The 13896-nt window shown below is 52.7% G+C and overlaps 5 protein-coding genes across 5 annotated transcripts; 2 read left to right on the top strand and 3 right to left on the bottom strand.

Moving 5' to 3' along the window:
* Positions 1-951: 951 nt before the first annotated feature.
* Positions 952-3473, top strand: N7473_001106 (leucine-rich repeat domain-containing protein; the record flags this gene model as incomplete). Its single annotated transcript, XM_057147046.1, has 2 exons — positions 952-993; positions 1089-3473. The coding sequence occupies 2 exons, from the start codon at positions 952-954 to the stop codon at positions 3471-3473; spliced, it is 2427 nt and encodes an 808-aa protein (XP_057014932.1).
* A 791-nt stretch (positions 3474-4264) lies between these two features.
* On the bottom strand, positions 4265-4501 carry N7473_001107 (uncharacterized protein; the record flags this gene model as incomplete). The annotated part of the gene is made up of 1 exon (XM_057147047.1): positions 4265-4501. The coding sequence occupies one exon, from the start codon at positions 4499-4501 to the stop codon at positions 4265-4267; it is 237 nt and encodes a 78-aa protein (XP_057014933.1).
* Positions 4502-4894: 393 nt separating this feature from the next.
* glcA (type 1 serine/threonine-protein phosphatase catalytic subunit GLC7) lies at positions 4895-7895 on the top strand. Its single transcript, XM_057147048.1, has 5 exons — positions 4895-5330; positions 5570-5880; positions 5991-6392; positions 6576-6875; positions 6967-7895. The coding sequence occupies exons 2-5, from the start codon at positions 5704-5706 to the stop codon at positions 7060-7062; spliced, it is 975 nt and encodes a 324-aa protein (XP_057014934.1). The 5' UTR covers positions 4895-5330; positions 5570-5703; the 3' UTR covers positions 7063-7895.
* A 784-nt stretch (positions 7896-8679) lies between these two features.
* On the bottom strand, positions 8680-9868 carry sar1 (Arf family GTPase SAR1; the record flags this gene model as incomplete). Its single annotated transcript, XM_057147049.1, has 5 exons — positions 8680-8720; positions 8791-9090; positions 9170-9275; positions 9481-9584; positions 9850-9868. The coding sequence occupies 5 exons, from the start codon at positions 9866-9868 to the stop codon at positions 8680-8682; spliced, it is 570 nt and encodes a 189-aa protein (XP_057014935.1).
* An 856-nt stretch (positions 9869-10724) lies between these two features.
* On the bottom strand, positions 10725-12947 carry N7473_001110 (DUF2457 domain-containing protein; the record flags this gene model as incomplete). Its single annotated transcript, XM_057147050.1, has 1 exon — positions 10725-12947. The coding sequence occupies one exon, from the start codon at positions 12945-12947 to the stop codon at positions 10725-10727; it is 2223 nt and encodes a 740-aa protein (XP_057014936.1).
* Between the last annotated feature and the right edge of the window lie 949 nt (positions 12948-13896).

Here is a 13896-nt window from a genome sequence, read left to right on the forward strand (position 1 = left end):
ACTGTTACAAGTTGACTTCCTACCCACGGAACCATCCCGTTTCTTCACCCGTTTCATAGACTTCCAATAAATTAGCATTGTTCATCTACTGGAGGGGTAGACGCTGAAAGAAGGGGGGAGGGGGGTTGGACCCGGGTGTCATGTTTGTTGACGTGAGATGATAACCCCGACGTGAGGGGAGAGACGTCTCAAAAATCATCAGGGAAATGAGCAGATGCGATCAGACCGTAGGGGGGAAGACATGGTTTAATTTACTGTACTTCTTGGGATTCAGAGAGGAGAAGATAGAGAAAGCAATCTTAATTATGTATCTGAAAGGCAATAAGAATGCCAATGGGAAGCGTAGATTATTAGTGTACAATCTGTCTAATCTCTCCCTAATAATAATCCCAAAATAAATCCATTAAAACCCTCCACCCTAAACCCGATGAAACTTTAGTTCCGCCCATATTCGTAAAGTAAATATCGTAATTTCTGTGGTAAACAGCGTATCTCTCGTAAATACCTTCCCCCCCCTCCCCATCGATCATCAGACATCGTATGTATTTAGCGGTTACCCGTGCCACCAATTTCCTCTCCCTCTCTCCCCCCCTTCAGCCTTCTCCCACTCCATCCTCCCCTGACACCTCTTTCGACGTCGAAGTTCGATCTCGATCCTAGGGACTCCTTCTTATCGTCGACTCGCCGCGCTCCTTTTCAGAGGTACTTGCGTTCTGCCTCCCTATCTCTCACCGTTCCGCAAACAGCCAGAGGCTCAACTGCGACCATAAAAAAAAAGACCAAATCACGCTGACTCCTCACATCGCCTAGGCGACACCGACGAAACACGTTCCTTTCAATCGCATCTGGTCGTACCAGCAAAATGTCGACTCTCTCTGATACCCTCTATTGAGCCATCCATCTTCAGAGTTCTCCGGGCTCTTCTCTGCCTCATTGGATCCCTTATCCGCCATGGAGAAGCTAAACACTGAGGATGGACAACTCTTCATCAAGGTGTGTTTCGACTGAAAAAGCTACGACGAATACTCGGGGCGCTGTCCTTGTCCTTCGATGTGGACGGGATTTGCTAAAATGTTTGTCTCTCCTAGAACCTTGCCAGCTTCGTCCGCACTCACGAAAAGGCGCTTGCAAACGCTTTGCAGCTCCGCCGCCAATCCAAGAATGTCGTAACCCCTCAAGCGCCGACCAGCTCCTCGAGCGCCGGTGCCTCCTTTTCCTCCACCTCCCTAACCCTGGCTGCGGCATTGTCCTTTGGCGCATTGAAATTCACTTCGCAGAACATCAAGCCCGCTAAACTCACCCTCACCCCTCACCACCTCTTTTACCTCCTATCGCGCTTCGAGGATTTGTCTATTGCGGTGGGCCCGATGAATGTCCGACTCGAGAATATCCACACCGAAGTCTCTCAGTCCTATGTGTCCTTTTTGAACAAGCCCCAGCGATCCAAGGGCGATGGAGCGTCGATCCACTCCGTCTCCAGCGTCCGTAGTGTCATGTCCGGCATGAGTGGTCTGTGGTCCTCATTCGGCCTCGGTTCCAAGGACTCGATTTCCAAGTCTGACAAGGCCAAGGTCGCCTTGGAAGCCGACTTGAAGTACTTGTACTCGGCCTTTACCAAGATCCCCTGCCTGCGCCTGGCCCCGGACCACCGCGCCCGCCTGATTCGAGGATATGAAGAGTTCCCGTTCGATACGGCTGTGCCGCTGCATTCCTTCAAAAATTTGGGCGCTCTGGAGATCATTGACATAGACTACCGCTCCTTCTATGGTTGGGACCGCCTGTCGGAGCAGCTGCGCACCTTGACTGTCAAACGGGCTCATTTGGATGACCCAGCTGATCTATTGACGAGGATCGTGCTAGACGATATTGACAAGCGCCGCCGTCGCTCGGCCAAGTCTCAACAGTCGCCGCCGCTGGGTTGGACCAGTAGCACGACGGGTACACAGCCAGTTCACACCCCCGACCATTCAATCTCGGCGCCTGGTTCTCCCGTTGCTGAGACTGCGCTTGCTAGTAGCACCAGTCCCAAGTCTGTCCCCATGATGCGAGCCGGCTCCGAGGGGACGAAGACCCGCACCCGGGCTGAGAGCATCTCCCCTACTCGGCCTTCTACCAAGCACAGTCACCGCCACAGCCGTGGACAATCCGCACGGATTCGTCGCACTGGCTCTGGCAGCTCAAACTCGAGCGATACATCCGGTGGCTATCGAACTGGTGGATCGGCGACTCTTCTCCCTGGCGTTCTTCCTCCTTCGAAATGGCGGTTCCTGCGACACCTGGGTCTTCCCGAGAACTCCTTGACCTCCATCTCGGCTGCCAGCCTTGCTCCCGTGGCCAACACGCTCAACTCCCTCGACCTGTCGTCAAACCTCTTGACTGAGATTCCCGACAGTCTGGCATCCCTCATGGCTCTGCGTGCGCTCAACCTGTCTCACTGCATGATCGAATCCCTGCACTCCCTGACGCGCAACCCACTCCCCGCGATCACTGCTCTCAATCTTCGTGGCAACCGACTTCGCTCACTTGCCGGCATCGAACGCCTTCTCTCCCTGGAGCGCCTGGATCTCCGCGACAACAACATCATGGACCCGACGGAAATGGCACGACTCACCAGTCTCCCTGAAATACGGGAGATTTGGGTGTCTGGAAACCCGTTCGTAAAGACTCACTCCAACTATCGTGTCATCATCATGAATCTCTTCCGTCGCACTCCTGGCTACTCCGAGGACATTATTATTGATGGTCGTGGACCTGGCTATACCGAGCGAAAACAACTGGTGGACCGTGTTGCCGAGCCCGAGGGCGCCCCAGTCGTGCGCTCGAGTGCGGCAGATCAGTCGGTCGTAGTCCACAAGCCCATCAGTGCTGTCGTTGTCCAAGAGACTCCCCCACCTGTTCCCCCAAAGGATGATGTGGACTTTCATCCAAAGAGTGTCCCACAGCTAGAGACTGAAAGCGGGACTAATCGTCGGAAGAAGATTCAGCGCCGTCGCATTGTCGACCTCTCCACAGACAATCCGTTCACCACCGATGGCCTAGGAACTCCTGGGCCCAGCATGCCGGCAGTACTGCCCGTTCAGCAGCTGCACAGCCCGACCAATACCCCCGTTGTGCTCCCATATGAACATCAATTGCGGCTCGACAGCGGGACTCCCTCCGGGTCTTCCAGCATCCAGAGCCCGATCAAGCATGTGCAATCCTCGAGTCCCCATGCAGTGGTGCAGCCTACCCCAAGTAAAGACTGGGCCTTGGACGAAGAACTGTGCCGGCAACAGTTGGAGGCCTTGCGACAGGAAGTGGGACATAGCTGGATCAGCGTCCTGGGAGACCATCCCTGGGACAATGCACAGAAGGGCTTTGCAGCACATCACCTGGCAGGGGCCGGGCTAGACCATCCAGTCATTCCGACGGCACCTCTCGTCCGTGCCAATAGCCATGCCATCCTGAGCGGAGGCCATGCGCTGGGGGGTTAGAAAGTATCATATCGTCCTGCTGGTTACTCCCATCCTCGTTCTCCCTTCACCCACCCTCACCCTTTTGCACATTGCATATTGCATACATTATCCTTATCTTGCTGCCCTGGCCTCCTCACACTCTATTCCCTCGGCCAGGCCATTCATTCTCTCTGCTTCCGAGTTCTCACCGGCAAGGCAGTCATCAAAACACTCTCCCCTTTCCGACTATTTTGTCACTCTGAGCAAGCTTCGCGCTGCTCCTCACTTGCATTTTTCCGGCGTTGGATGACTCACGAAATACGGTGGGGTTGGATGTATGAACAATTTACGGCCTTGCGTTTGCTTTTTGTCTTGTTTTTGGGGCTTTCCCCCCTTTGTCGTCGTTTTCTCTTTCGGTCTCGATTTTCGTGCTTTTCGACTCGGTTTTTGCAGCTTTTTGTGCTGCATTCATTGCCCGCATTAAAACGCATCATCCTGCGGCTTCTCTTCCTGCTCGTCATCTTTTTTGGACGGCACCGTGAAAGACGATTCGATTTCTAGAGCGCACTGACTGTACTTACTGTGTTTACCCTGCGTTCTTCTGTTTGGGTATGCTGGCGTTGGTGGCATGATTCCTTATTCCCCTCTTGTCTTTGTTCTTCTCTTGTCTTGCGTGTGTCTATTTCGGCGGGTGTCTTCTTTTTTTTTTGTCAATGTCCTCTTGCAAAGACCAATGGCTATCATGCGTGATAAGCCAGTTCGGAAATAATATCTGTCTCGATTCAAATTTCTTCTTCAGCGCGTAGCCAACATAGGTTTAGCCTCACTTGCTAAGCGTCTATGTCACTAGTAGGCCAGTTAGCCAATGAACCCGTATAAGCCTGCAGACCCTGGGGCCCCCAGTAGATGCAACTAGTCCCCACTATCAAGCCATTTACGCCCGGCAAAAGCTCCAGGTTCACCAACTCCAGGTGTTGGGTACCCAATGGAAGGCCTGGGTTTGGATCGGCGGGTTGGTAGAACTGGTCGGCTTGATCCTTCGTAGACCGCACAAAGATATTTGCCATGGTGTAGTCGGTTGCAAAGTGTCATGAAGTATACTTTCGATATGGATACTAGCGGGGGTTTTATGCTGGCTGGTGCTTGGACCTCTGCGACTGCCTGGTGAGGAGAGGGTCTCGACCGACAGCGACTGCAGGAAGCCCCTCCACGGTGACGCCGACACGGTGGTAATGGGGGGATGATAATAAGAGGAGAAGGGAAGGAAAATAGAGAAGAAGTTTAGAAATCTACGAAATCTGGTCGCATTTTATCTAACTCTTTCAAGTCGACTTTCATACAAAAAGTAGAGGTGAAGGGCAACTTTGTAGGGCGAAGTATACCGCGCGGCAAGCCAAACATCCCAAACACCAAACCCGAACTTCCCATTCCCGCTTCCTCTTCTCCCTGCAAGATTCTCCCTCTCTTCCTCCCGTCGAGGCTCTCACCCCCAAACGCATCAACCAGCGCTCTTGTTATTTCAGATTGTTCTTTGTGCCACTGTGCCCGTAGAAAACTTTCTTCTCCCTTGATTGTCATCATCCAACCCCTTTCGCAGTTTATTGCTAGCCTGCCGGAAAACTTCGATCGCTCTCAGACACACCCCCTCCCTTCATCCCGCTCGAATCAACCACCGACTCGCGATCGGAACCACTTTGCGCTCTCAATCCTTTCGAGGTGTTCAGGAGTCTGCTCATCTCAGGCTACCTCTCTGACGTGGTTTTTCGTTATTTTCAAGAGGCTCTGCTCTGTCAACGCCTCCCGTCTGGCATCCCTGCCAGAGCTTTTTCCCCCAACAACACGTCGCGGCCGTAAGGCCTCATCATAGACTCTTTGGTCTCACTGAATTCCACGTCGGTATGTCCTCACCTTACTCGTACTCGTCTCTTTTTCTACACGTCTCGCTCAAGGGGGAGCCACTACTGGGTAGCAAAAGTCTGGACCCTTCCCGGTCAAGGCAGAAAAAAAATTCCATCGGAGAACAACGCGCCTGGACCACCCCTTTGATGCCGAATTGACAATTTGAGAATCGGACTGGCTTCTCCGTCACTTGTGAACACATCGCTAACTGACCGTGATTCTTGGTGTCGTTGCAGAAACATAGCCGCCGTGTCATCAATTCTTCACCCGCCCCGGAAGTCATCTCTTCCCTTCGCGCGTGCTTTTTTTCGTTTCCCTTTTCTTTTTTCCTCAGTTTCTTTCCCCTCTTTTTCGTTAGAGGCCGCCCGTCATGGCCGACCAGGAAGTGGATTTGGATTCAATCATCGATCGCCTTTTGGAGGTGAGGGGCAGCCGTCCTGGCAAGCAGGTGCAGCTCTTGGAGTCGGAGATCCGTTTCCTCTGCACCAAGGCTCGTGAAATCTTCATTTCTCAGCCTATCCTTCTGGAGCTCGAAGCCCCTATCAAGGTACGTATTCTGCGTCCATCTTCCCCCGATGACGAGTTTTTTTTTGTCTCCCGCCTTTCCGGCTACCACGAACTCACGTGTCTAACGTGTCTCTCTTGTTTTGATGACAGATCTGCGGTGATATCCACGGTCAATACTACGATCTCCTCCGTCTATTTGAATACGGCGGATTCCCCCCAGAGGCCAATTACCTTTTCCTCGGTGACTACGTCGACCGTGGTAAGCAGTCTCTCGAGACCATCTGCCTGCTCCTCGCATACAAGATCAAGTACCCCGAGAACTTCTTCATTCTGCGTGGCAACCACGAGTGCGCCTCCATCAACCGTATCTATGGCTTCTACGACGAGTGCAAGCGACGATACAACATCAAGCTGTGGAAGACTTTCACCGACTGCTTCAACTGCCTGCCTATTGCCGCCATCATTGACGAGAAGATCTTCACCATGCACGGTGGTTTGAGCCCGGACCTTAACTCGATGGAGCAGATTCGTCGTGTTATGCGTCCTACTGATGTAAGTTTTCCCCGACTATCTTCGAAATCCCTTTGGAATTGGATCCCACGGCAGATGTGTTGTTGTTTCACCCACAGACTCGAGACACGCGTGGACTCGAGATTTGGCAGACACCTTTTACCCAATAGACTGTGGAGTCTCCCGCGGCTTGAAGGCCAAGTTCACTGACATTCATTCCAACAGATCCCCGACTGCGGCCTTCTTTGCGATCTTCTGTGGTCCGACCCTGACAAGGATATCACGGGCTGGAGCGAGAACGACCGTGGTGTCTCATTCACATTCGGCCCCGACGTAGTTTCACGCTTCCTCCAGAAACACGATATGGACTTGATATGCCGCGCGCATCAGGTTGTGGAGGACGGATACGAGTTCTTCTCGAAGCGGCAGCTGGTCACGCTATTCAGCGCACCCAACTACTGTGGTGAATTCGATAATGCGGGTGCAATGATGAGCGTTGACGAGTCTCTGCTCTGCTCCTTCCAGGTGAGTGGATCTCGTATCCTAGAATTTCTCTATCTGGCTTTCGCAACATTCAAGTCCATCATTTCTAACCATTTTCTCTTTCCATCTGCAGATCCTAAAACCAGCCGAAAAGAAACAAAAGTACGTCTACAGCTCCGGCGCCGGGCCCGGGCCCATCACTCCTCCGCGCAAGCAAAAGAAGAAGTAAAACAAAAGAAGAAGAATCAATACGAGCTTTCCCATGTGCAGCAGGTTCGGGCGGAGATAAGCCATTTTTGCAACAACACCATGTTTCAACTATCGCCTATCGACACATACAAGGAACACCATAACCACCCGCCAAATCCACCGTCCATGTCCAAGCCATATCCCACGCCCATTCCTCCAGCCTCCCTCGCGGTTTTTATTCCCCCGCTCTCAACCACCCCCCACGAAGCGATGAACGACCGAGGATCTTTATGTACGCCCGGGTCTAGCCCCAACGACCACAATTCCCCCCGTTCTCACCACAATCGCCGCCACTACACCAAACCCGATAATCCACCTTTCCTCTCTTTCTCCCGATATCTACGTTTCGGGCTGACCCGGCGCGCCATTTGACCATTTCTCGTCTGTCTTTCTCCCCTCCACTCCTCATTTCTTCTGGCCGGTTCCGGATCACGCGACCAACATACATGTACACTCCCCTCTTGGGACGGATGAATGATTTCGCTTTTCCCCGTTTTTTCTCTCTCCATTAACCCAATTCTTCTTCTTTTTGACTATTTTTCATCTTTCGTACCCTTTGTTCTCTTTTTCCTTTGCCCTTTTCCTAGTCCTTCTCATCTACTGTTACTGCCGTTTTTCGCACTTTATCATCTGGACGGAATGATTACTCTCGGCATCCTGGAAGGGCGGGGAAACCTGGTTTATCTTATCCTTTTTTCTTTTCTTATTTTCCTTCCTGATTCGTTCTGTCTTATTGGTCGAGTTGTTTTGAGTTTAAATGGATCGCGTCTGTTTGCCTGAGCTTTTCTTTTCAAAAATTGGCTTGCATGTAGGGTATGATCGTAGCTTGAAGGTGTTCGGTTCGTTCTCTGGTAGTTCCTGGGTAGGTCATGCTTCTTCTATCATAGCCTAGTTCGCGTCTGTAGGCTTTTGCTCGTGACTGATACCTCTAGTAGTAGACGAGGCAGCGAGTCCACTCTGGAGCACTAAGTTGGAAAGAGACCATGGTGCGAATCTCATGATATCCAGCACAGTAATCCTAAGTCTACCTACCTACTCGCCTGTACTTCTGCGCTGGGATCTGCTTTTAGTGATTGAATTTACCAAGTTCAACAGAATATTCGAAGCTACATCACTTCCTTATTACATTTTACCCATTCCAACGTGTAATGTAAACCATTGTATTCAGCAAGACCCAAAAGAACTTCACCGGCTAATTGGCTATAGTGTAGGGAACAAAAAGGCGCAAAGGCAAAGCAAAGTAAAGCAAAAGCATAGGCAAGAGAAGATAGAGACATGTATTGGGGGTGGGGGAGTTACAGAGGGTTGGGTAATTTAGGTGCTAGACATAAGCCTGAGCATGGGCATGGGCATGAGCATGAGTCTGGAATAGACCGGGCTCAGGCTCGGGCTTGGCTTGGCTTCCAATTGACTTGGGGGGTGTTCAAAGTGCGGTGACATGTCAAGATGTAGGTATTTGCGTGTTGAAGGTGTGGGACGCGGGGTGGGGTGGGGAGGGAGTCGCTCGCGCCGGTATTGGGGTTGGTGAGCTATGGGTTCGATTGGGAGGGAGCGAGGGGTGGGGGTTTCAAGCTAAACATCGTATTATTGACGATGTTTAGACATATTGAGACAGCCAGCGGATACCCTCGCCGTATCCTGTATGTTAATGTTAGCTACCGGTCTTCCCTCAATAGTCCCGCTTTGTGGGTTAAAGGGAACAACTCACCTTGACGCATGACAACACTGCACATGAACAGCTCAATAGGCCGGATACCCTCGAGAGGGACCTTGCCCTTGCCGGTAGTTTGGTACAGACCGAGCTGGTGACGGAGCTCATCCTCGGAGACGGCGTCGGGGTGATCGATCTTGTTGCCGAGCACGAGGAAGGGCACCTTGGCCAGGTCCTCCATGGCGAGCAGGGCGTCCAGCTCGGCCTTGGACTCAGGGAAGCGCTCGTAGTCCTTGGCATCGACCAGGAAGACGATACCGTTGACCTCAGGGAAGTAGTCCTTCCACAGGCGGCGGGCTAAACAGCGGGGAAGAAGCTAGGTTAGCTATGTTGTTTCTTTCCTTCCAAACGAATCAACCGCTCCCAGTAAACTCACCCTGTCGGTGACCACCCAGATCGAAGGTCGTGAAGCGGTTGTTACCGATAGCGAGCTCCTCCGAGGTAGGGTGAGCGGTGGGCGAGAGAACGGCGACACGGTCATTCTAGATAGTGCCATGCTATCGTTAGCTCATGCCTCAATCAACCAGCCAATCCTCCATCTACCACGTAGAACCGCGCAAGTATATAACCCCATCTAGCGGACATATCCCGCAGCCATGTCCAGAACAACATAGTCTCGGGACTCGACATCGGCCCCATCTCGTATCCCGCCATCCGCGCAACCATCTACATTCACATCGAACTCACCTTCAACATGTGCAGCAGAGTCGTCTTGCCTGCATTGTCGAGACCGAGGAACAGCAGCTTAGCGTGCTTGTTCAGGAGACCAAGCGAGGCCAGAACATCGTAGACTATAGCGGAACAAAGACATCCATCAGTAAACGCAGTTTTGCAAAGGTCGGGCCCGGAATCACAGGCGCAGAAGCCGCGGCATTAGGATAACCCAGATTGGACTCGGTCCTGATCGCCGATAATAGTCCCCAAATACACCAAAGAGACCAGTTCGCAGATCCGAAAAGCCGAGTCCACCTTTCTGGTGTACTGTGTTGTGTCTTGGGCGCGGGATGGTGGACTTGAACTTGGTCAGGTCATGGGGGTTCGGGAGGGCGAACTTACACCAGTTGACGATCCACATGGCGAGGAGAAGAACACGAAATGTGACTGTGGAGAGGTCGGACAAGGAAACCGAGTGCAACGAGATCGCAGACGAAGAGGTAGGCGTTGACGTGGATGGAGAGGGGGAGAGAGGCAAGAAAGTCAGGACAGGTTGATGTTGTTTTCGGGATCGGCCAGTGGCTTGGGTGCCTGAGGCAGCAAGGGATCAACGGTGGCGGACTTGACGAAATTGAGAGTCACCAAGCCTTCTACCAAATTATGACCGGACTCTAATAACATCGGGGCAATATTGTAGACGAAGCTGTGGTAAGTTTACGGGATCAAATATGTGGATATGATAAGAATATTTTTCAAATTCATTCGTGGTCACCAGCTCTAAGGCTGACACTAAGACTAACGACACAAGTTCCTTTCATAATGCAGCAAATTCAACTTAAGGGGTATACGCACCACAACCATGCAAGGTAGTAAAAAGAAAGTGGCCGCCTCGGACAAGCGCTGGAAAGACAGATACAGGTATGTACTGGGAAAAGAAGAACCAAGAATAAGATCATGGATATGCAAGGACAATTTGTTTCCCCCGGAAGGATTAGAAGAGGGTATCGTAGGTAGGTAGATAGTAGGTGAGAAGGATCAAGAAATGGATCACCTCACAAAAAGTAAAAGGAAAACCAGTCAAGTGGATGACATGAAGTTGGATAAGTATGTATCAGCGAAAGGCACCCAGATCGCTAACTGGGTGGTGAAAATAGTATGTGAAGGGAAAGAGGTAAAAAGGGTACTGTATGTACAGAAGTGAAGGGTAAATGGGGTATTGGGGGAAAGGGGGAAGACAAGGCAGACATGCAAAAAATGCAGTCCAGTCCTTGGGGAGCCTAAACGGATAGGACGAGCTGGGTGTCTTGAGCGACACCGTAAGCCCTGCACCTCTCAGCAACTTCGAGGCCAAGCTCCTTCATCCGTTCAGCTCCCTTGCCGGGAATCGGCCGCCGAACCATCTGCTCTTTGGCAGCTTTGCGGCAATGTTGACGCCAGAACTTCTCTTTGCGTTTCTGGCGCTTCTTTTCAAGACCCTCAACGATGTCAATGGGTCCACGGGTATGCATCTCGCGGGTGCGAGAGTGCTCACGCTCCGGCGACTCCGTCAGAGGTGGGATACCGTGCCAGCGGTGCGACTTGTCCAAGCTTGTGAAGAAAGGGTTGGGAGTGCGCGGCAGCGACTTGGTACGGGTCAGATGCGGGCGCTGAACCAGATGGCTGATGTTCAGGCCCTGGGGCGACGAAGACTCAACGGCAGGCAGGTCCTCCGGGAAAGCCGAGCGCTTAGAAGGCGAGGGCGACTTGGCCCGGCAGGCTCGAGACCGGGGAGGAGGGGACTTCAGACGCTTGGGCGAAATCCGACCAGCCCGACGGGGTGGGGGAGACACCATGCGCTTGGGGGAGTGACGAGGCGAGGGCTTGCGAATAGGATCCTCAGTACGGCCTCGAGCTGGCTCGAAGACGAAGTCGTCAAAATCACCGTGGGAGATATCCTCCAAATCGTCATCGTCATCCTCCGGGTCGCTAGTCGGGAAGCTAGGGTCAATGTCTTGCGGGATGAGAATGTGCTTCGACAGGCGCCGTTGTTCCATGCAGGACTTGTACGCAGCCTCCATCGGACGATCCTCATCGAGTGTGCCGCAGACAAAGTCCGTGCTATCCGGAAGGTTGGGAGTACCAGGGCGCATGATCTTGCACCCCTTGGAAGGGCGACGCCTGTTAATCTTTCGAACGGGAGCTGGCAACCATTTCGGGTGGTCATCAGTCATCGAGTCGAAGGAAGTGTTGGAAGCACGGCGCTCCATGGTTGGCGCGAAGGCGTCGAGGGGCTGAGTACTGATTTCAGGCACAATAGCCGATGGGGCCCAAAATTCGTAGTCTGAACCATCGTCATCGCTCTCGTCAGACTCCGCAAAGCCAGCCTCGTTGTCGGACTCGTTGCCCTCATCGTCGGAGAGGTGGACAGTGGAGTCATCGTCGGCGAGATCCTCAGCATCGTCATCTTCGTTGTCCTCTTCATCTTCTTCATCCTGGGCTTCCTTCTCGGCCTCTTCACCCAGTCGTCGAATTGCAATCTCCTTCTTCATGCAATCATTCAAGGTGATCTTCTGGGCGTAATCGGTCGATTTGGTCACCCACTCATCATCCTCATCCATAGAACTGGCAAACTCGTGGAAGCGAGTAGCCTCGGATTCCTCAAACTTGCCCAGTCCGCTAGTCGGAACTCCTTGAGGGACACCATTCGCGGGCTTCTTCTCAATCTGAATGCCAATTACGCGGTCCTGGGAGGGCTTGCGAGCAACGGGAGCCGGAGAGCCACGAGAGCGGCTTCGGAAAGCGCACTTGCGGCCTGGCGAGCGCTCTCGTGCGATGGCGGACACGCGTCCGGGGCAGGCAAAGGTGAGAGCGGTTTTGCGCTTGGGGGGTTCGAGTGTATCGTTAGGTGGTCCGGGTCGAGAGGTAGGCGGCACGGATGGTTTTTGAGAAGTGGTGGCCTCGGTCTGACGGCCGCAGGCAAAGCTGATGCACCGCTTACGTCCCAGGTTGGCCTCGACGGTGGTCTCGTTGGTGGCGGCGATTTTCACCTTGGGGGTAGTGTCCTTCTTGCCGTTCATCTGAGCCGCCTTGCCCATCATCTGTGGTGGCAAAGGTGGGCTCGGGGTATTGGATAGAGACGGGCTAGTCAGGCCGCCATCGCTGGTCAGCTCTGCGGGGGAGAGGCCACTGATGTTGCTGTGAGGGTAGGAACGGTAGGAGTAGGTAGAGTCGTGAAGAGCGGGGTGACGTTCGGTGGGGGACATCTCCGGGCTGCTCTTGAGGGCGCGGGTGAGCAGGGATTCGGGTTCTTTGTGGTGGGCGATGGCGGGTCGTGCAAAGACGGTCTCGTCGTGGTGGTGTAAAGAAGTCGCGTGCATAATATGCTGTTGATCAGGGGGTTCATCCAAGTCCTCGGCCAGGTCGGCCTCGTCGTGAGCCGCCCTCATGGAGGCGTTTGGCGCGATGAGCATCTTGAGGAGGCTGTGAAATGAGAATGGTCGTTCTCCACGGGGTTGTGCCATTTTGTTCTTGTTCGAGCAAAGCAAGTCTTCCAGGAAGATCCTTGAAGAAAGGTCAAAAGTAGTTGCGAGGTTCACGAGTGTATCCAGGTAGAATAATTTCGTGACTCGCAGCGGCGATGCTCAGTCGATATCGATTAGAAATCGCAATCGATCAACCCAGAGGGCAGAGCAAAAGTCCCGTGAAGGACAGCGGCTATGATATGTAACGCATAGCTGGGAAAAAGATCCAGGAGGTCAAGTCGGGAGTGTGACGATGAGAGGATTCGCCAAGAAGAATTATTGTTTCTCAAGAATGGCCACTCAATAGAGCACCGGGGCACGAATACCTCTAGTCTTAGCGCCAAGCCTCTGAGCAGGAAAGGGCGTCCAGATCACAAATCAAAAAAGAGAAGAATGCTGATGAAATTCGAAGTGGAGGAGGAAAAGGAAAGAGGAGAGGAGGAGAGGAGAGTGGAGAGTGATAAAAGGAAAGAAACGAGAAAAGAGGGTATAGAAAGGCAGTGAGTCGGGAAGTAGTAGTAGTCGTTCGTAGTTCAGGGAAGGTCAAGGTAGAGGGGGGCAGAGGCTTTTGGTGGGAAAGGCAGCTGGTAAACTTGGTACCGTCCTGACCAAACCGTCATGACGGTATGGACCTCAGTGTGCCGCCCCCAGCTACTTTCTCTAAGTAGCAGCCACTCACACTCCGAGGAAGTTCCCCTCTCATCATGACCACTATACTCTGACCATACTGTGACAATACACGGCAGGCCGGCATGGTCGTTTTAGGCTTAGCGTCTCAAAAAAATCAGTTTCTTTCTCTCTTTTTTTTCTCTTCAATTTCTTTTTTCCCCCTCGCCACAACTTCACATACAGTAGTACAAGCCCTTCCACGCTGTTTCCAAAGGCCCCACTTCTACTTGTCAACTGGCTTCAATGCTGCACAGCACAGGGATGCAGCTTACAGTACGGG

This window comes from Penicillium subrubescens (assembly GCF_028828155.1).
Source record: "Penicillium subrubescens strain IBT 31985 chromosome Unknown utg000001l_segment0_segment0, whole genome shotgun sequence".
In the NCBI taxonomy this organism is placed as follows: Eukaryota; Fungi; Ascomycota; class Eurotiomycetes; order Eurotiales; family Aspergillaceae; genus Penicillium; species Penicillium subrubescens.

Excerpts from the sequence above, each read along its gene's own strand:
- glcA (XM_057147048.1), top strand. The coding sequence starts at position 5,704 with ATGGCCGACCAGGAAGTGGATTTGGATTCAATCATCGATCGCCTTTTG. Across the intron at positions 6,393-6,575 it reads GTGTTATGCGTCCTACTGAT|ATCCCCGACTGCGGCCTTCT; the intron begins GTAAGTTTTCCC and ends TCATTCCAACAG. Across the intron at positions 6,876-6,966 it reads CTCTGCTCTGCTCCTTCCAG|ATCCTAAAACCAGCCGAAAA; the intron begins GTGAGTGGATCT and ends TTCCATCTGCAG.